General features: G+C 36.2%; 2 protein-coding genes across 3 annotated transcripts in view; one reads left to right on the forward strand and one right to left on the reverse strand.

The window, feature by feature from the left end:
* The first annotated feature begins 49 nt into the window (after positions 1-49).
* Positions 50-1955, forward strand: LOC108565898 (NADH-ubiquinone oxidoreductase 49 kDa subunit-like). The gene is made up of 8 exons (XM_017925578.1): positions 50-435; positions 495-884; positions 943-1106; positions 1159-1278; positions 1339-1468; positions 1528-1624; positions 1673-1813; positions 1868-1955. Exons 1-8 carry the CDS (start codon positions 169-171, stop codon positions 1903-1905), a joined length of 1347 nt encoding a protein of 448 aa, XP_017781067.1. The 5' UTR covers positions 50-168; the 3' UTR covers positions 1906-1955.
* An 81-nt stretch (positions 1956-2036) lies between these two features.
* Positions 2037-23442, reverse strand: part of LOC108565895 (protein neuralized) — a 45259-nt gene continuing 23853 nt past the window's right edge. The window contains exons 1-4 of one of the 2 annotated variants that reach the window (XM_017925572.1): positions 7333-7477; positions 5233-5405; positions 3757-5163; positions 2037-3663 (exon numbers count right to left, since the gene is read on the reverse strand). In XM_017925572.1, the coding sequence (XP_017781061.1) occupies positions 3412-3663; positions 3757-5163; positions 5233-5405; positions 7333-7477 (1977 nt within the window). In that variant the 3' untranslated portion in view covers positions 2037-3411. Of the gene's footprint in view, positions 3664-3756; positions 5164-5232; positions 5406-7332; positions 7478-23442 lie in introns of those variants that run through there. The other variant, XM_017925573.1, reaches the window with a different exon arrangement.

A 23442-nucleotide genomic window follows, 5' to 3' on the forward strand; every position in this document is an offset into this window, starting at 1 on the left:
GTTTACGTTATTAAAAACGAACCATCAGAATACCTAAAATCATTCATTCCAATACGTTTATCTGCCGTGTATCGTTCTAGATAAGCGTCTCTTATCTAGTCTCAAATATACATACCATTATTTTCATCGAGTCTGTGTAACTTAATCGCTCGGTTAGGTGTTAGGATCATGTTCCAAATAAGTAAGTTGCTCAGGACCAAGTGTCTTTCGGAAGTTTGCAAGCGCGGTGCGAAATGGTACCCAGATTCGGAGTACTTCAGCCAGTTCGATGGACCCGTTATGTTCCCGACCCCTGAAACGAAGGATCTGCCGATGTACATGACGAATAAAGCACCGGTGGTCGAGAAGAAGGTGACGAACAGCTTCATCAACTTTGGTCCCGCCCATCCGGCCGCTCACGGAGTCCTACGACTGGTGATGGAGCTCGAAGGAGAGGTTAATGTGCTGCAATTACATAATAAACAAACGTGCTCATCGTGTGAAGGTATTTCTAGATCGTGAAGAGCCTGGATCCGCACATCGGACTCTTGCATAGAGGCACCGAGAAGCTTATAGAGTACAAGACGTACTTGCAAGCACTGCCGTACTTTGATCGTCTGGACTATGTCTCTTGCATGTCCAATGAGCATGCTTATTGCATGGCCATCGAGAAGTTGCTCAACATTGACGTTCCAAGAAGAGCAAAGTTCATCAGAGTACTGTTCCTGGAGCTGACCAGGTTGATGAATCACAGTCTGGGTATCGCCACGCACGTCCTCGATATTGGCGCCATCACTCCTCTCTTCTGGCAGTTTGAGGAGCGCGAGAAGATGTTTGAGTTTTACGAGAGAGTTTCTGGCGGTAGAATGCATGCGGCTTATATCAGACCGGGAGGCGTACATAGGGTAACATTGCAAAACGGATACATTACTAGAGATGTTAGCACTCGCATTCATTCTTCAGGACCTGCCGCTCGGCATCTTGGACGATATTTATGATTTCCTGACGAAACTCACCGAGAGGTTGGACGAACTCGAGGACGTTGTCACAAATAACAGAATCTGGACTCAGCGAACCAAAGATATCGGTATTCTTAGCGCCGAAGATGCCTTAAACTATGGATTTTCGTACGTAAAACAACTATAAACTAAAGTTAATCATAATGTTATTACTTTCCAGTGGTGTTTTATTGAGGGGTTCTGGTATTAAATGGGATATTAGGAAAGTTACACCTTACGAAGTTTACGATGAGTTAGATTTCGATATACCAATTGGAGCAAATGGAGACTGCTACGATAGGTATGCTATATTATACTAAATAAAACTGTTAGATTTGTTAACGACTAGATTAAATGTAAGATACAAATGTCGCTTGGAAGAAATGAGGCAATCTATAAGGATCATTGGGCAGGTCCTTAATATGATGCCTGAAGGCGAGGTCATGTCTGATGACAACAAGATTTGTCCTCCTAGGAGAGCAGAAATGAAGGTTTCCTGAAAATACTTTTTTTTGTATAAAGCAATATTATAACAATAATAAATTTCTAGAAATCTATGGAATCTACGATACATCATTTCAAATTGTTCTCACAGGGATTCCAGGTTCCCCCCGGCTCTACCTATACCTGCGTTGAACATCCTAAAGGTAAATAACATTTAATTATAGTTAAAAATATTTGCAAGTGATTTTTAGGTGAATTCGGAGTGTATCTTGTGTCCGACGGTACGTCGAAACCGTACAGATGCAAGATAAAAGCACCAGGATTTGCACATTTGGCCGGAATTGATAAGCTGTGCAAGAATCTGTTCTTAGCCGACGTTGTAGCCGTTATGGGTAATCGAATTGATCAAAACTTTCGAGAAGAGATATCTAAATATCTTATTTTAGGTACATTGGACGTGGTGTTTGGAGAAGTAGATCGCTAATTTTTTACAAAGCTCCTTCAAAATCATGAGTTGGGGGAAGGAACTAAAAGTCAAATGCAACGGATTGTATAATAACATGGTTTTCGTTTCTTTATTTACATTTATATCGGGGTAAAGAAATAAATAGGAGGTTAAACAGGAAAAAATTCTATTATCAGTACATTCTTATGACTAGATTTTCTATCTTTCATTATTCAACATTGTGCTTCGCTTTCACACGTTCTTTCAACATCCGCGCATACAAGCATAAACACATGCACTCACCAAAAACTCCACTTTCCTAAGAAGATGTCACCTGAAGCGTATAAGTATTTTTTTCTTTTGTACAAAACTGAACGCCAACAAAATAAAAAAAAACGAACTAACTGGTTCACAACATTGGTCTTAAGAAGTGGAGTTTTTCATCTCCTCGCATACATATTCGTTTGTGCAGTTTTTTCCTTTCACACTCTTTTAGAATGACCGATTCTCTCTAATGTTTGACTGGCCAGCGCAAGTTAACCCGAGGAAACTAGAAATTCCCTCTTACAATATTCTTTTTTTTTTTACAAAATAATATTAGGACAATGACAGTTATAGTAATAATAATAATATAGTTATAGTAAAAAAATACACCTCCGAGATAATAAAAAAAAATATATAGGGAAACATTACTAAATAGTAATGGTTCGTTGCGTTGTCGCGCCGCATCGGTAATTCACAATAATAATAACAAAACAAGTTAGCTGTGGCGGCGAGGCATCGCGACGATTGATCATTTCTTTGTTCATCGTTCACTTAATAATAATAAAAAATAATAATTAATAATGAGACATAAATAAATATTTTTAACTGCACCGCGCAGCTGACTAAGTGTTTCACTTTTGTAATTCAAATTTTGTGTGGTTTGTCATCTCTCCTTTTCTCACTGATGGGCAGCTTGACTAATTGGCTGCTGCTTCTCAATTCTTTTTTTTTTCATTCTTTTAAAAAGGACCGAGCCGATCCGAATGACAGCAACGAGCGCCGATTCAGATCGGACCGGCTTCTTTGGTTAACTTACAAAACAAAAACAAACAAAAAATACAATAATAATAGTTACCTTAAATGACTAAACTTAACCGTAATATATATAAAAAACAAACTAACAAATTGGACGACATAGATATTTCTGTATATACATATATAGTATGCATGTGTATATATATATATACGTAATATTCCACACTTTCAGTCTTGAGATATATTGAACGAGAAACAATATCTTTGTAAATCGAGGCTGGTTTTTAGGTATATCTACCTGGTTCATGTCTTGTAGTTTTGAAATAGATTTTTCATTCTCTTGGAAGCACTTTTCGTTCACGACAAAAAATAAATATCTTTGTACTTGTGTTTTTTTCACTTTTGAAAAGAATTTCTGTTCCGCAAATAAGGAAAAACTTTAAATCAGGCTCCTTTTCTCTCTGGTTTCATGCTGTTTGTTTGTTATTGTTGATGCTGATGATGTTGTTATGTGTAACTACTTGTTCACGATTTGTAAATTCTGATAACGTCCCTAATGACAGCCCTGCAGAGTGGGCAGTGGCCGCCTCCCTTGCCGCGCCACTGTTGGAAGGCGCACTCGTAGCACATGCACATGTGTCCGCACATATAGAGAACTGCGTCGATCTGCTTCTCGTAGCAGATGGTGCATTCGGCGCCAGCACCGAGAGCCGCATTATTCAGGTCCACCCAAGCTTGTTCCGACATGTAGTCCGGCGTTTCGGCAGTGGAAATTGGCTGGAATTGAATAAAAGAAAAACGTTAGATACTCGTTCAACTTTAATGCATAATATAGTGTGCATAAAAAGTTTGCATAGTGTAGATACTAACCTCAATGTATGTGTTGCTGCAGGTGGACATCATAGTGCCGGTGGTGGCGTTCGAGCTGGCAGGTTGAGCTGGATTCGTTAGCTGAAGTTGGGCATGTGTGGTAGATGGGGCGAGAATATGATTTCCTGGATAACTAACGTGCTGACTAGGATGACTGCTTTGACTATTCACAGAGATTTGGGATGTGTGATGAGATACTGGTACGGAGGAGTTTTGCTGGTTGATCAGGTTGGCGTGCGATGGGGGCAGGATGACTGAGAGGACAGTGCCGCCGTTGGCGCTCGGCTGCAACTGAATGTCAGCGGGAGCCAGGCAACACCTGGAGCTGACCTGAGGATGTACAGAGTTCCGACGCAACTCCGATTGACTGTTCAAGCTGTTCATTGACTCGGAGTTCGATGGGGTCATGATCCTCAAGGGATTCCTGGTCGGCGTGGTTGGTGCGGTGTAGCTGAGAACGCGGATGCGACGGGTGGAACCGTAAACATCGAAGAACGCCCACAGCTTCAAGGTTTGATCTACGTGGATGACGACGGCCGGTGGTCCGCCGTTCTTGCTGATTTGAACTTCACCGTTGGCCGAGATGCAGAAACTGATCTCATCACCAACGTTCAGATTTCTGGCAAAGTCGCGACTAATCACCCAATATTCGGGTCTGTCCAACAGGAAGTTCGAATCATCAGGTAGATCACACGCCTGAAGCGTAGCAGGATCGCAGGACGTCAGACCCAATCCCAAACAACCTTGGAACACTGGCTCGGTAGACAGAATTTGAATGACCATTTTCTCCCCCAACTGAACAGGTCTTCCGGTGAAGACGTAGCCCTGGCAGAATTCCGCATCTACCCTGGATGCAACACTTCTGTTGCTGTTGAATCTGATATTGCTGCCTCTGGTCCTGTGCAACGCTACTGGATTGTAATTCAAATGCGCCGGTTGGTATCTGAGGACTGGCAGGTTGAGCTCTTCGTTGTGGATGCTCACATTTTGCATGGGGTACACAATTCTATCGATCTCATCCGGAGTCGTATTATCCACTGTATTCCTCCTAGAATTGTTCAACTGGTGACGGATATCTACGAATTCAATGCCCGTGGAGTTTCCGTAGACGTCTATCAGTGCCCAAAGTTGTCCTCGGGTCTCGACACCGCTGAAGAAAATGCCCTTCTCTTCGCCGTTAATGCCGAAGTGCACGTCGCCTGCGGACGTCACGTAGTAGAAGAGAACTGTGTTCTGGTTGGCATAATGTTCCGGCAGGGCCTTTGCCCAGTTGCCTGGTTTGTTGGTTAGATCGGGACAGGCATATTTCGGTAGGTTGTGTTGCAGCGTGCTCGGATTGTTGTATGTGAAACCGAACCTAATGACGCCGCTCCAATTGTTTGACACCTCCACGAATTTAACGCAAATCTAATTAAGAAAGAAAAATTGAATATTAGCACATGTTGCTTCGGTTTGAGGTTCGATGAGAGTACATACCTTCTCGTTGACTTTGACGGGACGCGCGCTAAACGCGATTCCCTTGCAAAAGCTCTCAGCACGTTTGGCGACGGTTCCGTCCCTTGAGATGCGGATGTTATCACCGTGCACATTGTGGAATAGCAACGGGGGCAGGTTGTTGGTGCAGCCACCATTTGAGCTCGATCTTGAAGCTGTAAGAAACAATGAAACAAATGTTAGCACCAGGTGCGACGGTTTGTAGAGAAGGGTTCATTTTCATATTCCCATAGACCGGGGCTGGAAGGAGGGAGGGACCAGGTGGGTTATTCGCAAAGACCCTAGTTTTCGTGCAACAGCTGGTTGCCAGCGGCGGAAAGCAGGTAAAGCGCTTTTTTTCCTTCTTCCCCCAGGGGTGGAAATAATTAAAAGCTCCAGGAACAATGCGGGTTTCCGGTATTCGAGCACCGGAAACGAGCGTACGCACGTGTGCTTCTTTCTTCATCTTATATCCGAGATGGAAAAGGAGAGACAGAGAGAGAAACTGCGTGTGCACTAGTGGAGAGTAAGATTACACGTCCATTGTTGAGGCGAGCAACGGACCGGAAACGGAAGCGGTTGCGATTACAATTGTAACAGAATGTCGCGCCGCGTACACATGTTCCACTTCGCAGGCCGCTACACCAATGAGGGAGGATGAGTAATTCTTTTGCGTCAAGTGCTCCAGTTTCCCACCGGGGCCTTATCATCCCCTATGCGAAAAGAGCCCCCGCGGGATTAGAAATTCATTAAAAAAAATTAAATTGACTAGTCATAATAATAATAAGTGAAAGAAGACGAGACGCGGGCGTAAAATTATCGGAGCTGTGCAAGAAGAGAGTTCCGTGTGGTTCAAGACAGGTCAATAAATCTCTCGATTCTCTTTGTGAGTCCGTGATTCCCACGGTTTTTGCAACCGGTAAGGTAAAGGTGAAGAAGAAGAAGTAGAGGAGATCTTCTTCGTTGTCCGCCGCTCGACAATTATTCAATTCAAAAACTGGATTTCTTTTTTCCTTTTCATTATGCAACCTCCTCTCGATTCCCGCTGTCGATTGCGGATCAAGATCGCCTCCGAAACGGAAGCATCGAATTCAATTTGCGCCAATTGATTAATCGACAGGCATATTAATCAAGCAACGGCGGGACGTCGGTAATTGCATCGGACTCTAATTGGCAATTATAAATTATTTAAGGAAGCCGCGTGAGAAGTATCGGTTATAACGAATAAAATCGTTGTCGCGATTCCATGTAATAGCGAGGAGAGAAGAAACCTTCTTACTTTTTACCAGACGTGAACGAAATGAAATGTTATTTATTTCATTTATTTATTTTTTTTCTTTAGTTTCCCCGAGATGCATTCGAAATAATAATTACGGAGTCGTGAGCCTTTTAACAACGCGCGGCCCACGGTATGACTGCTTCGAACGCGTGAGAAACTAAAAAGGAACGAAAGAACGAGCATATTTGGGACACGGTTCCCTCCTATGATGCAATGTCGGCTTTTTCGTTAGGTCGCATCAGCGGTGTTTTCGAAGGGGGTGGAAACAAAGCAAAACGAAACAAACAAAACAGAGAAAGAAAAAAACGGTTTTTCTTGCGAGAGACCGTGGGGACAACAGCTGGTGCGGTGCGTAGTTGAGGGGTTTCACCCCATACCACTGATCCAGTTTTTCCAGTCCTTTGAGACCTGGGAACTTCTTGACCGGGTGCGAGGGGTTGGTTTGTCTGTTGCAAATGTTAGGTCTGCTGATATAACGTCGGTGCGCTGAATTATTCAGGATCTAAGAGGTATGCTTATTATTTGATCGATAAGCGATCGAAGTTAGGGCGCGCGGAAGATGTTTGATGATGAATGTGAATTGTTGGATGGATGGCCTCTCGTCAAAGTGCCGGTAGGTAGGTATGTTGGTTGGTGTGTGAGAGTGTGTGTAGAAAGTCTTGGACGCGCGAGAGCTACCGTAGGTAACCGTGGGAAACGGCGCGAGTCGTGGCAGAGAACTTAGCATTTAGGTAACGTTCCATTCCGTACTTAATGACTCACTCAATTAGAGTGAAGTGAAGAGAGGAAGGCCGCGACGACAAACTGCTTTCGAGGATACTAACCTAATCCCATGCGCTTCTTGATCTTCTTGAGGACCTTCATTTTTCCTTTGAGCGGTGCGAATATGTTGCTGCTGCTGCTCTCACTTTTAACTTTAACGTTATTATCCGGTTTGCAATTGCAACTGTTTTCTTCCGTTATCCCCATTAAGATTTCGGTTTTCCGTTTCGGACGACGACGCGCTTTTTTCCCTTTCACTACTAATAACGAACAACCACTACTAATATCCCATATACATGTATGTATCGATTGTGCAGATTATGTCTTCTCCCGCGATTTGATGATGATGGATCCTCGATGTCTTTTCGAAGACCGGAAAACGCGACGCGAACGGCAAGTTACGGGGCTGCGGTTCCTTGGTGACGACGTGCACAGTTCGAGGTCGAGTCGTCAACTAAAGCTCTGACGGCGGCGTAAAGCTTCAAGTAGGGCTCGGAGGACTTACCCCCTCCAAGATCGCCAGCTGCAGACACGAGTCTTCGGCCAATGAGAGCTCTGCCACACGCCTGGTGCCTTCGCAGCCGGTTACAACAGATGCGACACCCCGGCTTAAATTACCTGTGTTTACCTCAGCATCGATGCTGATGCCCCTCATCCCCCCTCGCGGCCTACCCTTACCTGTGCTTACCAACAAACTCACTCGCGGTACGATATCACGATGTTTCTTCATCCCATGGAAAAAAGAAAAACTCATATCGACGAACACCGTCCGTTTTCCCAATCGATTTTCGCCAATAGTTGCACAACGCGACGCGCGCTATTTTCGTAACGCCATTTACCCAACCAGTCAACGTTTCCTTCTGTTGATCCTCCCGGTTCCGCATCGTAGGATAGACACGCGTCACGTCCGGAATTCGTAGGATGCGATTTGATAACATTCCCTTTTGCACTTCTCTTTTTTCAAATCGATAGCAACAGCAGCAGCAGCCTGCCTCCACTCGGATCTCCACAATCCTAATCCTCCGCAACCGGGCCAAGAAACTCGGCCAACGAAATCAATACCACCAAGGCTGAGGATCTTCTCCACGCATATTCCCCTTACATAACATTTATACTTCCATTATAACACATTAAATATCAGCAAATCAATTTAATGTATAAATATTAATTATTTTTTTGAAACATTGGTAACACTAGTAAGTTCAGCTTAAACAATTTAAGTTTAAGTAAGATTATCTTAAATAAAGTACAATGTATTTTTTACATTACAAGAAAAATATATAGAGATACAAATAAATAGTTGTCCATGTCAAATATTTAAAAACTCTTTAAAAATAATCAAATTATAACTTAAAGTAAAGAAATTATACTTTAAGTTTATAACTAGAATCATTGTTTTTTTTATATGTTATAATTAAATGGTCTCGTTGACTAAGATTTACTTCCAGTCTACTAGTATTAATCTTTCTAGGTACAGATACTATATAATAGCATCCACGTTAAAAGTTCGTAGACCTTAGCTAATTAAGTAGTCTTTAGAAATTAATACTTAAAAGTTTCTTTTTATGTTTTTATAATTAATAAAAGCTAAGCAATTCATATATTCGGTGATCTATACTTTTTCACAAAAAATGGGAATTGCAGAAAAATGGATGACATTTAGAACGAGATGTTTTTCTACACATACGCATTCTTCAGTGGTCCTTTAAAAGTTTGAGAAACACTGATCTATATAATAGAGATTTGCAAAAAATATAATTAGTAGTAAGTATTAGTAGTTAGTGTAAGATCCAAGTTATATTGAAGCCATTGGTAGCATTTATAATTAATTTATTTAAAATATTACGAATTTGCCATAGAAACGATCTAAATTATTGATATTTTTGATATGCAGTAGAATATTATGCTTTTATAAAACTACAAACTGCATCTAGTGGAATGCACAATTTCATATGCGACATGACACATTCAAAACTTGATGGAGTGCACGTACATTTGTATGTACTGTGCGTGTGCAGAGTAGACGGTTCTTTGAAAGGAAACGAGGGGAGAGCGGACATAAAAGGATCAGGATGAGAACGAACGTTCATACGTATAAATATATTTCGAGATAAAAATATGCCCGAGGGGAAATTACTTTGCACGGTCTACGTGCAAGCTCTTCCTGCGCAACAAGTCTGCAGTTGACGAAATCAAATTAGATCCCTCTTCGATGATCTAAAACGCCATTGTCATCATCGGCTAAATTCAATTACGTTTCCCCAATGTATTTACAGCGCTTTAATGCATCGTAATTGCTGGAAATGCAGCAGTAATCAAATTGAAATTATTTCCGATGAAAGTCGGAAAGCACTGCACAAGATGTAATCGATTAAATTTGTAAATGGAAATACCTCAGCTGATGTTTTCAGTACTTAGGTGGATGCAGGTAAGTCAGGTTACACAAGTTATACTGTTAGTACTTCTTTTATCATCTTTTTTTGAGAAGGCTTTCTATGAACGATTTAAAGGTCTCTCGGCTTGGATCATATGATCGGAGCACTTCTTGCATCAGGGGGTGTGTGTCCCTTTAAAAATTTAAAAGGACTTTTTTTCTTCTTCAGCTCCAACAAGAAAAGATGAACCTGGACGCGTGCATTGTGTCCGCGTTTTGCGAAAGCCCTTTGTGCGGAAAAGCACGTGTGCACGTTACCCATGTCCGAAGAAATAAGGCGAACCGAAGAATCTTCAAATATTATTGTTGTAAAACTCTAGATTTTAGAGGAGCGCGAAAACGCTATATAGGGGAAAGTCTTATCTAAGCTGTGTTTGACTTGCTACATAATCACAGCGAAACGGTGGGAAAACCGCTGTGATCGAACATTTATGAGCGACAATCGCATCGGATGAATTACATGTGAATATATATAGAGATAAATTCCTTCATGGTCAATTAAATCGAACACGTTTACCAACGCTCAGATTATTGCGTCTTTCTTCACGTTGCGTCGGCGAAAAGGGACCATAAATCGCGGGCAGATTAATTAGCGAATCCCTTCTTCTTGTGGAGAGGAAGCCTTTTGTTGACTCAGAATCGGTCCGTTCATCATCAATCATGCCCTGTTTTCTCCATTGCCACGTTTTAATGAGTCTTGTACGATCTTATGAATATTTATGGACTCACATCCGCCGTTCGCGAGAATCGCGGGAGCATGTGTTTCGTATGGTTTAAGAAATGAATAAAATAAAATATGTAACGTTAAAACTTAACAAAAAAAGAAGGAAAAAATAAATAAATGAACGGAGGAGCAGAAAACAGCACAAAGTCAAGGTCAGCGACAGTTTCGTTCCCCGCCGCAGCCGATTTCCCATTCATAAAGTGGAGGGAACGACTAAGGTAAGTCGCAACAACAAAGGAAGGAAACGGAAGAGAAAAAAGAGCACGAACAATAATGACGATGATAATGAAATAAAAAGGCGTAATTACTCTGTTTCTCTCTGCGCCACGAAATAAAAACGCGCTCTATCGCAAACGAATTATTTGTACACATCAACTATATATCCGGTTCCGTTACTAATAACAAGGATGCCGTGTAATTGTTTCGTTCCTTGACAACGACGTAAACAAAATAAATAAACGAGAGCACGCCGGAACCTGGCTTGGTTACTTGGCAAATCATAATGCTGCGATCATTGATCGAAGCGTGGAAATCAAATCGGTCTTGAACTTGAAATGTAATTAGCATTTGCACTCATTTTCCATCATTGCAAATTGCAATAGATTACAGTAATTATACGACGATGATTTACTGATAGCTAATAAATATAGAAAGAAACGGATATTTCGAATCATAAATTTGAAAGCAATCTTTGATTCCCGATCCATTCAATTAGAATTGTGCATTTTGAATTGCCCTGAATTAGTTTTGAAATATTTTACATGATACACCTGTCAGTGTGATGTTTAGTTTGGATCAGGTGTTAGGTTACGTCTTAATTGAGTTAGGTTATTTGTCAATTTACGGTTAGAGTTAAATTAGGTTAGATATTAAACATTTATTTTCAAGGGCTGAAAGGCTATTGCCCATTGTAGGTGTGTATATTTATTTTTTAAATAAATGATTTGATCTAGAACAAATAAATTAATACATGTTTTAGTTATTTAAATGGCAATTGTTAAATTATAGTAAGAAAAAATCAAATTTAATTTGTTAAGACAAACGTAAATCATATATGATGCTTAATTTATATCATTTCACGTTTAAATTTCTAAAAATAATGTTGAAACCTGTAATTGCCAATTACTTATATTTTACGGCAAATTGCTACTGCGTTTGATTGCGTTGACATAATTAACGATGATTTGCTAGATAAGTATCGGGAAAATATTGCAAATTAAATCTAATACATCCGTAATCTTAAGAAGTGTTGAGAGGATCGGACCTAAAATATACAATTATTATGGAAATATTTATTGGAAATAGATGTAAATAATTTCATAATAACCGAAGATCTATATAACGGTTGTCTACTTTAGAATGATCTAAATATATCTGTATCAACAATTAATTAAGTTGTATTCAATTAGATCAGACGTCCCACCGGATGGTGTTCTGGGTCCCTTTTTATAATATTTTAACGTCATATAATCAAACAAATCATAGTGTATTTAAAATTATAATGTTATGATTGTATAAGAAATGTTTAATTATATAAAACAAATCTTGAATCAAATCTTAAGAAATTCCTATAGATTTTACTTGATTTAATTACTATAGTTTAATCAAAGCGAGGTGTTCTTTAGATCCGTGATTCTCAAAGTGTGAGCCGTGAACCCCAGAGTAGTCGTAAAAGATTAATGACAGATCAATCCTGGTTGTTTTTCTACACATACCCATTCTTCGGTGTCGCAGAAACTTTCTATGTTCAAAAGGGGGTCGTGAACCAAAAAGTTTGAGAATCACTGCTTTAGATAAAACTATGATTTATAAGTATGTATTTCCATGATTAGAGGAAAAAGTCGAATGAGTAAGTAGAATGCAAAAAAAATTATAACGGTTATTAAACGAGACCGCACCAACTGACGAGAGAAACTAAGTTATTATATTTGTAACATTCATTCGATTTTATTCCATTTATCTCAAGAGAAAAGAATCAACATTCACGTAAAAATATACGGAAATATTCAAGGTGCGCATTGGTACATTATAAATGACACCAACAACTTACAAATATTTATAAGATTTATCCAGGAATTACAAATCATATAACTATTGGATATAAAAATTCGTTCTTTAAGAATCAAATTCAATTAATTGTGAATCGCAAACAAATTTATCGAAAAACGTATAAATATAGGACTATAATAAAATGCATTAAATTGTTGCTGCATTCAAATGCATTGACGTAATTGATGCAATTACATCTAAGAACTTGATTTTGATAAAGAGAAAATAAAAAAAAAACGACTCCAAATATATTACAAAAAACCATAAATTAAATCTATTACGGAAATTAATAACATTTAAAATTGACTTAAAATTTGTATTTTAAAAACTTCGCATTTTTTAATTACATTACATTAATGAATTGAGATTTGTTTTGGAAATGTGTAATTATCAATTAAATTAATTTTACCATAGATTGACATGATTAATGATACAAACTCAAGTTTTATACGTAATAAGATTTTTTTTGTAATTAAATTTAATAAATAAATTCCATGTTATAAATGAATAGAATTAGTACGAATCGTGTGAATGAAATATAATGGCACATACAGGATTTGCAGCCAGAAGAATTCAATTTAACGTTTAAGTTTCTGCAATAATACGTATTTATTATGGGCATTAATGGATTCAATGCAGAACTTTACTTGACAATGGCAATCTTTTTACCGCAAATTATTACTGTATTCGATTGTAGTGAAATAATTAACTGTAACTCTAGAATATCCATGTTATGTGTATATAATTCACATATTTATTTTTAATTACGTTCATTATGTGTATCAAATATTCAATTGTAATTCAATTAATGCTTACATTAAATTAGTTTGAAATTAGAATTAGAAAAAAAAAAAGATTAATTATACATTTTTTATACTTGTCAAACTATAGATACAAAGTTTTAATATTGTTCATTTAACCGAGTTTGACAAAATACATGTTTGAAAGTAATAAATATAAATAATATATAAACATAATGTAAAATATAATAACACTTAAATACCAAATGAATAAGAACAGAAGAAGATAGAATAATTTTAGTGTTCTCATGGCAAATAAATGATTATTCGAATTGTATTGATATAGGATAATCGTATCTAATTGTGATTCAAAACGAATGCTCGATTTTGTAAATTTGACTGAATATAAACAGAAACGATTAAATAACGCTTAAAAGTATCGGAAGATTTGTCATGCAATTGGTATAGAAGAGTTGGGATGCTCTCGCATTAAAAGTTCCCATGGTCGTCAAATAATGGAACAACATTTTGTGTGGTCGGAATAACAAGTAAACCGTTTAGAGTTGTTTCTCTATTCGTTTCCCGCACGAAAGCGAACGCGAGTCCAAAATGACCACTGACTGACCGGCCAGCATCATTACACACTTCTTCTTTCTGGTCGCAGGTTCCCAGAACCTAATCCTACGGTGTTGTTCGCCAGCTGTCCGAAAGGCCCACCGTGTCATCTGTTGATCCGTTCCCCGGTTGCATAACGAGCACGAGAAGAAGAACAAAACAAAAAGATGAGGGAACAGCAAAAAAAGAAGAGAGAAGGTAAGGTATCGCCGAAATGGACCTGAGGAATCTAAGATTTCGCAGTCGTAAAAGATGCAGTAAACCGGGTTGAGAACATGTGTCGACCAGGTTTTTCGTCGGCGAAAGGTAATTTTATTGGTGCCGCATTTTCTATTTCCTCACGTCGGAACAAACGTGTTGATTGTAGAAAAATCTGCTAAGCACATTGGATCAATAAATGCAGGTGGACGAAGAACGATTAAACGGCACGAAATGCAGCAGCGACCCATGAAATAATGGGTAAGGACATAACAAATATGCTGGAGAAAATACGTGCCGACAGGCGTCCAAGAATTTTAGGAATGCTGGGAAAATTGAAATTTACTTGAATGCGAAATGAGCGCCTCACTCACCTCTGCGAGAAGGACGTGGAATGTTAATTTTTTTTTGTTTATGAATTTATTGGGATTATTACGGACGACCATTCGTTCGTACGTTGTTCCTTAGTTCGAGTGGGGTGTGGGAACGTCCTGAGACACTAGTTACCATAGGGCCATCTGCCTTCGCCTTTCATCCACTTGCCTCTATCCTAATCAACGAAAACCTGAGCTATTTTAATACCGAATCTTTATTACCCGGGCTCAGTCAGTCAGACCAATAGAAAGAAGCGCTTTTTTATCGATAAGTCCGCATCAATAAAACATCTAAACCATTAAATATTCCTATATTCCAAACTGTAGTCTTTAAACCTTCCGCATGTTAAAATTCATAAACTTTTCTTTCTACAAACACTTAATTTATGCAATAAAACTGAATTTATTGTTGCAGTTGATGACTGACTTTTAATCATGGATAATTTACAAGATTTTGAAAAAGGAAATAAATTTGTTTGTATGTATATAAATAACTATCCGAGAATGAAGAAATGAGACCAATTATTTAAATTCTCAATAAATTTAATATTAAATATTAACAAAAAGAACTTTATGATTTTCTGAACTTTCTAATATAAAGTTTTATGTCTTTGCTACAACATTATTATACAAAAAACATCTTGATTTCGATATTTTATGTGTAAAAAAAAGTACATCCTGGAAATTTAACTTAATTATGTACTCAATTAATGTTATTTTACTTATAATAAAATAGCTTACTAAAATAAACGATATTTGTCTTTGCTAGGGTTTGTTGGGGTTCAAAATGAAAATAGAATTATAAAGATTGAAAGTTTCAAGAGTACTGCAATGAATGATAAACTCTTCATTTTTTCTTCGATTATTATTTCTTTCAGAAACCCTTCGGCACAGAGAAATACGAACGACAAGTGGAACAGTGAACAGACGAAGAGATACGTGCAATGTAACGAAGGAGTTTATTATTGCCGTTTCCTGTGTGGAGGGCAAGAAGCGAGCAACAGGCGGTCGGTGGGCTGGTTGACTGATTGTCGGACCCCTGGCATAGCTCGTAATACAAAGGCCTCATTTAAGTAATACGCCGAAACAAAACTGAAGAACTAAATAAAGGTAAAGAAAAAAAGAAGAAAAATGAAGAGAGAACAAATAAAAATTTCGCTCAGACTGAATTAATAGGACTGAAACCTGGATGGTTTCCAAGACGAGAGAAAAAAAAACATAATTATGTATGAGTTTCCTGTATGTTATTTTTTATTTTATTGGTAACGAGGTTTCCCTCATAAATGCTCATTGAACATGAGAACTTTTTATTCGTTTAAATCATTTATGGTCTCATAGGAAACTGACTTCACACAAACCATATATTACAAAATTTACCAAGGTTTCCAAAGTGAAAACTTTGCAAAAAGTTTTTAATTATTCGGTTGTTCGAAAAACAAAATTATCGTTTTTCACATGAATTTTGTTTTTTGTGTTATTATTATCCAACCTCATTCTAAACCATATTGTCATTATATATTTTGACAGATCACATTTCAAGGAATATTTATAATAAAAAGAATCAAAAATGAAAACTAAAAGGGCATATTTGGCATTTTTTGCAAGACAAGAATACTCTTCATGTAAGAAAAAAAGGTTTGTTAAGTGTATAAAAAATTCACTTTCTAGAACCGCCGAATAACACCATGAAAAATTGCTACAAGATTTATCAAATTCGACACTGAAATGATTTGGTTTGATTTGAAAGTTCTAAATTTGTATTAATAAACGAAATTACTTTACGAACATGACATCTTTACTTTAGAAAATAATTTAAGGTCTACTAGAGCAGGGTTTCCCAAACTATGTTCCGCTGACAGTTAATATTATTGATTATGTGTTCTTACCTACGAAGTGTCATTGCAGGAGAAGTTTGGGAAACCCTGTACTAGAGCAATGATCTCCTACATATTGATAATATATGTAACAAATATTTTTGAATGAAGATCAGTAAATGTTTAGTTTTCACGCGCAACAAAGCTAGAAAATGATCGGTTAAATTGATTATTGATTGCCGAATTTGGAAAGCTACGTAATCATTTATTTCATATACGCTATGACGAAATGTGCAATGGCTTGGAAAATATATTAAGTAACTATAAGTAATGAAGATTTACTGTTAGCTTATGCTCAATTTATTAAAAAAAGACATTAACTTAAGAGTTTTGATAGCTGCAGCTTTTCGATTCGTTATAAAAGTATAAACTAAATGTTACTCCATCATTGCATAGTTTTTCGACAATGATTAGAAAATATTTAGTGATTACATAAAGAAAAAATAGGAAGAAACAGGAAGAATAAAATTTATTTCAAAACTAATGAAGTATTGAGAATCAAAACAGTAGAACCTGTTTATGTGCGGTCCTTTTTTAGGCGGTATATGAAATCCAATCAATTGCAACGGAGCCTGCTCAAAGGATTCTGTTAGTCGATTTTGAACAAATTCATCAAAATAAGATGCGCGTTTTGGATTAACACGAGTAGCAGTGAATTATGTATGTGCATTTTGAAAATGTCTCATAGTGTACAATGAGAAATTAAATATTTTTAAAATGTTTACATGTCTAATTTAATTATTTATTTTGTTTGGATGCACTTTCTATATAAGTGCGATTTTTTATTATTATAATACATTGAAAATATACAATTTTCTTTTATATTTCTAATTTTGAAGAAATTTATGAATACATTTTCGAATTAAACTAATTAATTGATTGGCTCAATTTTCATATGAAGAAAGTCGCATTCGCGCATCGTGAAATAAAAGCGATGCGGTAACAGACACCTGCTCGAAAAGTTAAAAAACGTGATCGAAATGGCGCAATTAATGTAATGGCATGTAATTATTACGTAATATATGCATAAGTGCTGTTAAGGTCGCTGCGCTGCTTGTTAAATCTTCAAATTTACTATACCACCAACATTTGCGCGCAGTATAAGCAAAATTTACTGTAAATTAAAAAAAATGTAACTTAAATTGAATAAACTTCATTGATGAAAGTCAGAACTGTGTGGATAAAAAAAATAATGATTTATAGAGCCATTCTCAAACCCATCGTATAGAAAACAGTTATAGGAATCTGCAACTTTTACCATTTAAATACTTGTGCGATTCCAATCAGAAATTCTCTGAACAATTACCGATGCACTGTGGTATGTATCTAAGTGTGTTAAACACAACTACAAATGATGTAAATACATGGTAAAGCAAACCAAAATAGTTAAGATTGAAATTTAAGACAAATAATTATAATGATTCTACTACATAAATTTAAATTAATTTAGATTTTTTTAATCTTTCTATCATTATAATTATAGAAAAACTTACATAAAATTTACTAGGAAACGGAAAATTACATATAATTATATAAATTTAGTTTCATGAAATATAAGACAGTTAGGTAATGTTAATAATATTTTTACTGTTTCGTGCAGTTGAAAGCTAAAAAGCTCATCATTTTCTATTTGCATTTTCTATAAAAATAAACTGTTTAAATCATAAAAGTATTTCCTACAAAATATAGAGAAATATTGTAATAGTGTGATTCTAATACATTGTAAATAATAAGTAATTTAATAGTTTTGCCTTTACACAGTTGATGTATGCAAGTAAATATCTTGTTGAAAGGTGATTCGTTTTCAATCTTAAAAGCAGATTAATTTGTGAGCAGCCCGCATTCGAGGGGTGCAATTCATGCATTGTTGTTAATTTAATGGTCTTTTTTTTTGCTGTACTCCTTTTTGCAGACTCTCCTTTCTTCGTGCAATTGCACGCACATAGAATTCGCGTCACCTGCGTGTTTAATGCACGTCGGGTTTGTTTCTCGAGAAGGGCAGGTGCCACGAGCCCTGCAGACCGCGGATCGCTCTGTACATTATAAAATAATACAAAGAGGCGTAGGAACAATGAGGAAAGGAATGCCACGAACGCTGGGAACTTTCCTTGGCCGCGAATTTTGCTTAATTAGTGACGTGTAATATATTTTTCCCCTTGATTCTTTCTTTCTCTCAAGTGCGAGTGTTTTTCTTTTCTTTGCCGTTTCGTATAAACAGTTAGGTGCAAAGCTCGATGTGTGTGTAGTCGAGGTGCGATGCAAATTTCGATTGTTTCGTCGTTCTTAATTGAAGCGAATGCAACGCGACGAGTATCTTCACGTTTGTCGCCCACCTGTCCCGGTCCATTTCCTAGAGGAAAGTGCGAAGCAGGTGCCGCGACAGACATCCACGGCATATGCGGGCTGGAAATTATCTCTTCCTCGCATCCTTTATCCGCTGCTACTTCTGCCCTTTCTGCCCGCATTTCCAAAGGTCGTCGTCGCTGGCATTTGCCGCCGGTGCTTGGCGCTCGTCGTTCGCCGCCAGCAAAGTTCACTAGGTCTGTTGTCTGTTGTAGTCTTCTTGCTGCCGGCGGAGAAGACGCGTTGGAGCAATTACCTCGGGGGACCTGCGTCGATGAATGTCAATGGGCAAACTAATAGACATGTCACGTATCGAGGCGTGACCCCTCGTACAGAATTTTTCATTCGGATTTAAAGCAAATGCAAAAGATGTGAAACGGGTAAAAAACGAAGACATTAAAAACAGCACAATTATACGATGCTTCCTTACAAATAAAGTAAAGTTTCAATAATCCTTCACAGTATAGAAAACTCGATCAACAAATTGAATGATAACTATTAATTCAACACTCACTTAACGTACATAATGTGTACACAAATTGAAACTTTAAAAGTATGTACGTTAATCGGATAGTTAATCCTAACATAAATTAATTTGCGTACATGTTTACTGCGTACTTGATGTTCAAGCACTTGATCCAATTAATCTTATATAATAGCCTTTTTCATATTTTCTATATTGTTATTCAATTGTTTTATAGTTTTCAGTTACTTCAACTAATGAAGGTACTCACATATTTTTTTGTTAAAGTCGTTTAAACGGTAACACATTTGTCTCTTTTAATGACACTATAAATTATTATATCCTATTTGTTTCTATTACATTCGTGATGTGTATCAGCATATAAGTAAATATCTGATTGTCGAGACAATGAAACAACTTTTCATATTAGTCTATTTCCGTTTGTGTTTCGCAATTTAGTTTCCAAGTTATTTCGCATCTTGTTAATGTATAATACAATGGACAATGACATGAAAAAATGTTAAATTTTACTCGTTATTATATTAATTCAAATGTTACAGTACATTTCAATTTTTAAATTATAAACAAAATTAGGCATAATTTTTAGTTTCACATTGTTTTTAATGTCCAACAATGCACAATTTTGTCTAAATCAGCGTTTTCCAAACTGGGAGGCGCAGATTAGTCTAAGGAGAGACGCGATTATTAGTCACAGTAAGCAATTTTCCAAATAACTGATTTTATCTATATTATGAAATGTAGGGAGGAGGGGAGGCGCCAAATGATTAAATATTTTTAAGGGAGGCGTAGTAACATCAAGTTTGGAAACCAATGATCATTGAAGTAATTGAAGAAATAATCTGTTTTACAATGTTTAGGTTTATGCAGAATAATAAAGTATTCAAGAACTACACAGGTAGAATTCTTAAAAATAATTTGGAAACATAAGAGGCACAAACGTTCGTTCTTTTTACTTTTTTTATGTATTTTAGGAGTATAACTGTTAATATAATCTTATAAAATACAAAATTTAGGAAAAAAACAAATAAGTAAACCCATTTTAAATAAATAAGATGATAATATTAGAAAAAAGATATTAATCTTCAAGTCTATAAATATTCAAATGTTATATTAATAGAAAAGGTAAATCTGGATTGAGTTTGGGTTTAAAATATGAGTAGGGGAAGTATTGCCACCGGTTCTATATATATGGTAATTATATTGTAGACTTGCAGAAGTGAATAACTTGAAAATCGAAAGAAATAGCGAGATTAGAAAGAAAATCAGTATAATCATATTCATAGATTAATACTAACATTAGTGCTATATTATAATTGGAGAATAGATACAATTATAACAAAGACTAAAGGTAATTACTGAAGAAATCATTATACAGAACAATATATTTGTAATTGTGAATAGTAGTTAAAAATATACTAGTTCAAACACAATAATGTTAAGTCATAAGTAAAAATATGTTTTTCATCATCTTGACAACAGTTTATTCTTATTTTTCATATTACAAATTTGAACTGAACATAACAATCAGTTTCAAGGATTGTTCCCATGCTGATCATCATTCCCCTTTTTTTCCTTATTGATTTCTATGTCTACGTACAATCGAAAAATTTTACTCCAGAAAACGCAATCTTGTTTTCGTTCTCACGAGCTGAGAAGCGTGTGCCTCAAGAATCGTACGCAATAGCAAAAAGGGAACCATTCATGCAAGAAACCGCATCCCAAAAAGAAAGGAGCAGAGAATACAGTTCGTTTTGTGTTCTTCGGATTCGAGGCCCTAAACTTCGAATGGTCAGGTACCATCGAACCGAAGGAAACTTGTCCTTATTGGACACCATCCTAAGGGCCAAAACGACGATGCTCTCAGCCTTGTTTTTACGTAAGGTTGGGCAAGGGAGCAGCTGATCTCCTTTTCTTGTATATTTTTTTCTCTTTGCCAGCGATTTTAAAGTTTAAATAGCTACGTAACATATGATCGAAAGAGGGACCTGTGAGAGTTTCTTTTCGATACGAAGTTACTGTACCTGCACCATATGATTTATATTTTGGTGCGGCCAAAGGCGAAGCCCTTTTCTTTCGGGGACATTTAAATCGTCTGGATCTATAGGAAATCCTAGCGGACGACGTGAATGACGTTTATTTAGGGTGTATCACGTGCAAAGAAATGAATGTGTTAACACCTTCAGGTGTTAATAGTATTTTTTTTTGTAAGCTAACGTAAAATGTTTACAAAAATAAATAAATACAAATTATTGTTCAAATAGATTTTTGTTGTTGATTTATTTAAAATGATGTTAAAATGAAATGCACGTAAAGAATCGCTGCAATAATTACAAAAAAACATTTTTTTAAATCATTTGAGATTCGTTTTGAATCATTATTTGTTTATATTCCTTTAGCCTAGTTTATTTGGAATTCACACAAGGTTATTACATTACTTAACATAAGATCACTACAATACTTTAGATAAGGTTATTTTTTACATATGTTTACTTTTACCTCCATTAATTTCTTTTTAGTTTACATAAATTTACTCTATCTTGTTTGAACTTTGAGTTTTGTTTTGCATTAGTTTTAATTTACTAAATCTTTTCTTCTCTTAATAGAAGAGTGAATCAAAGCTAACATAAGATCTATTAGTTTTAATTCACAAAACAGTAAAGTTAACTTTAGTTTCAATTATTCTATTTATTGAAACAGTATTTTTGTGATACATTTGGAATGAGTTTGAAATAGTCGTCATTTATAATCAAATATTACATAATATATTCATACACATTATTCTCGTTTTCATTTAGTTAAAAAAAAATTGTGTACAGCAATACCTTGAATAATTTCTATAGTTTACATAACTTCAATTTTACTTTTTACTAGTTTCACATTCGATTTGTTCACTATGTATATTCAAAGTGTACGTTCGTATGAATTAAGAGGTATGTATGAACAAAAAAACATAAATTCATGCATTTCTCTAGGAATTTACTGCACATTTCACTTCTATTCGTTTAACGTACGAAATCTGTATAGGCATGTGATGTACGTTAACTGGGCATCGACTGTATATACTTTAAATATCAGTTTTGATATATTTTTTATTGTGTATAAACCACATTTAACATGATAAACATTGCATCTTAGTGTTTTTAAATCTAAAATTTAGGTATAGTACAGGAACGGTTTCTCTTGCTTCGCAATCGCTATTCCTAATATCGCGGGTGCACGCGATCCGCGCGTTAAATTTAATCGCCTCCGACTTATATATGACATAATTCGGTGCGCCTCGATACACACAAAGAAAGCGATTCCTTATTTTCGGAGCTTTGTATTTCGGACGGGCAGAAAATAAGGAAGGATTTGGAGCATGAGGGGTATTGATAAAACTTTGCCAGTTCGGGACGACCGTCTTCCTTCCATAAACTCCCATAACAAACTATCGAACGTCCCTTTGTGCCACATCCCCGGGGAGTGCATGGCCACAACTTCCAAACGCAAAGCCGAGAGTTCCATTTAATGGGATTACGGACCTCCAGAAGTACCAAACAATAGTTTACAGCATACAACAACAATTTTCATAGTCTATTTTTCATTCGTGACTGCAACCTTTAATTGGGTTCCGACAATGAAGCAAACTTAAATTAGAAGATATTTGTAATCAATTTTAAAACGAAACGTCGTATTTTTAAAACGTCGCATTTTCTTTCACGCAAAGCAATTAATGAAATGCTAAGGAAATCTAATAATAATATACGCATTAACACATTAACAATAATAACTAGCACTTATTATCTTATAACTTAATTAAAACAAAACTGGTGGTAATTATGCGCAAGATATGTAATTGAGGTAATTAAATTATTCCGGTTTAAACCATTTTCGTATTGCCTTATAATTGCATTTGCATGATTAATGAATCAATTATATAAGGAGTAGAGTTTGCAAAGACCTTTTATTAAAATAAATAATAGATAATTGTAATAAGTGTGTGTTATAGAATTAACTAGATTACAAACTTGTAATAAATTATTTTATATGAATTTGAGACAATTAATTACAACTTAAAATATTTATTAAATTATTCTATAAACCGACTATAAATAAAACTGATTGCTTAAAAACTATAATCATATATTCTTGGACGTAATCATATTTTTTATATGGATTTATAAGTAATCAGTCGAAAGTTGTCTTGATAATTTGAGATAAGTCGTATTTTAAGTGGACTTTGGGGCTCTTAGAGTTGAGGGTAAGAAGATGGTATTATGCAATTCGTAAATATCGGTTTTACCATCTCCTCTGTAGAACTTTCGTCGTTATTTATTGTTACCTGTCGGCTGGCCGTT

Source organism: Nicrophorus vespilloides, unplaced genomic scaffold (assembly GCF_001412225.1).
Source record: "Nicrophorus vespilloides isolate i.1.1-1 unplaced genomic scaffold, Nicve_v1.0, whole genome shotgun sequence".
In the NCBI taxonomy this organism is placed as follows: domain Eukaryota; kingdom Metazoa; phylum Arthropoda; class Insecta; order Coleoptera; family Silphidae; genus Nicrophorus; species Nicrophorus vespilloides.

Excerpts from the sequence above, each read along its gene's own strand:
- LOC108565898 (XM_017925578.1), top strand. The coding sequence starts at position 169 with ATGTTCCAAATAAGTAAGTTGCTCAGGACCAAGTGTCTTTCGGAAGTT. Across the intron at positions 885-942 it reads GACCGGGAGGCGTACATAGG|GACCTGCCGCTCGGCATCTT; the intron begins GTAACATTGCAA and ends TTCATTCTTCAG. Across the intron at positions 1,814-1,867 it reads CGACGTTGTAGCCGTTATGG|GTACATTGGACGTGGTGTTT; the intron begins GTAATCGAATTG and ends ATCTTATTTTAG.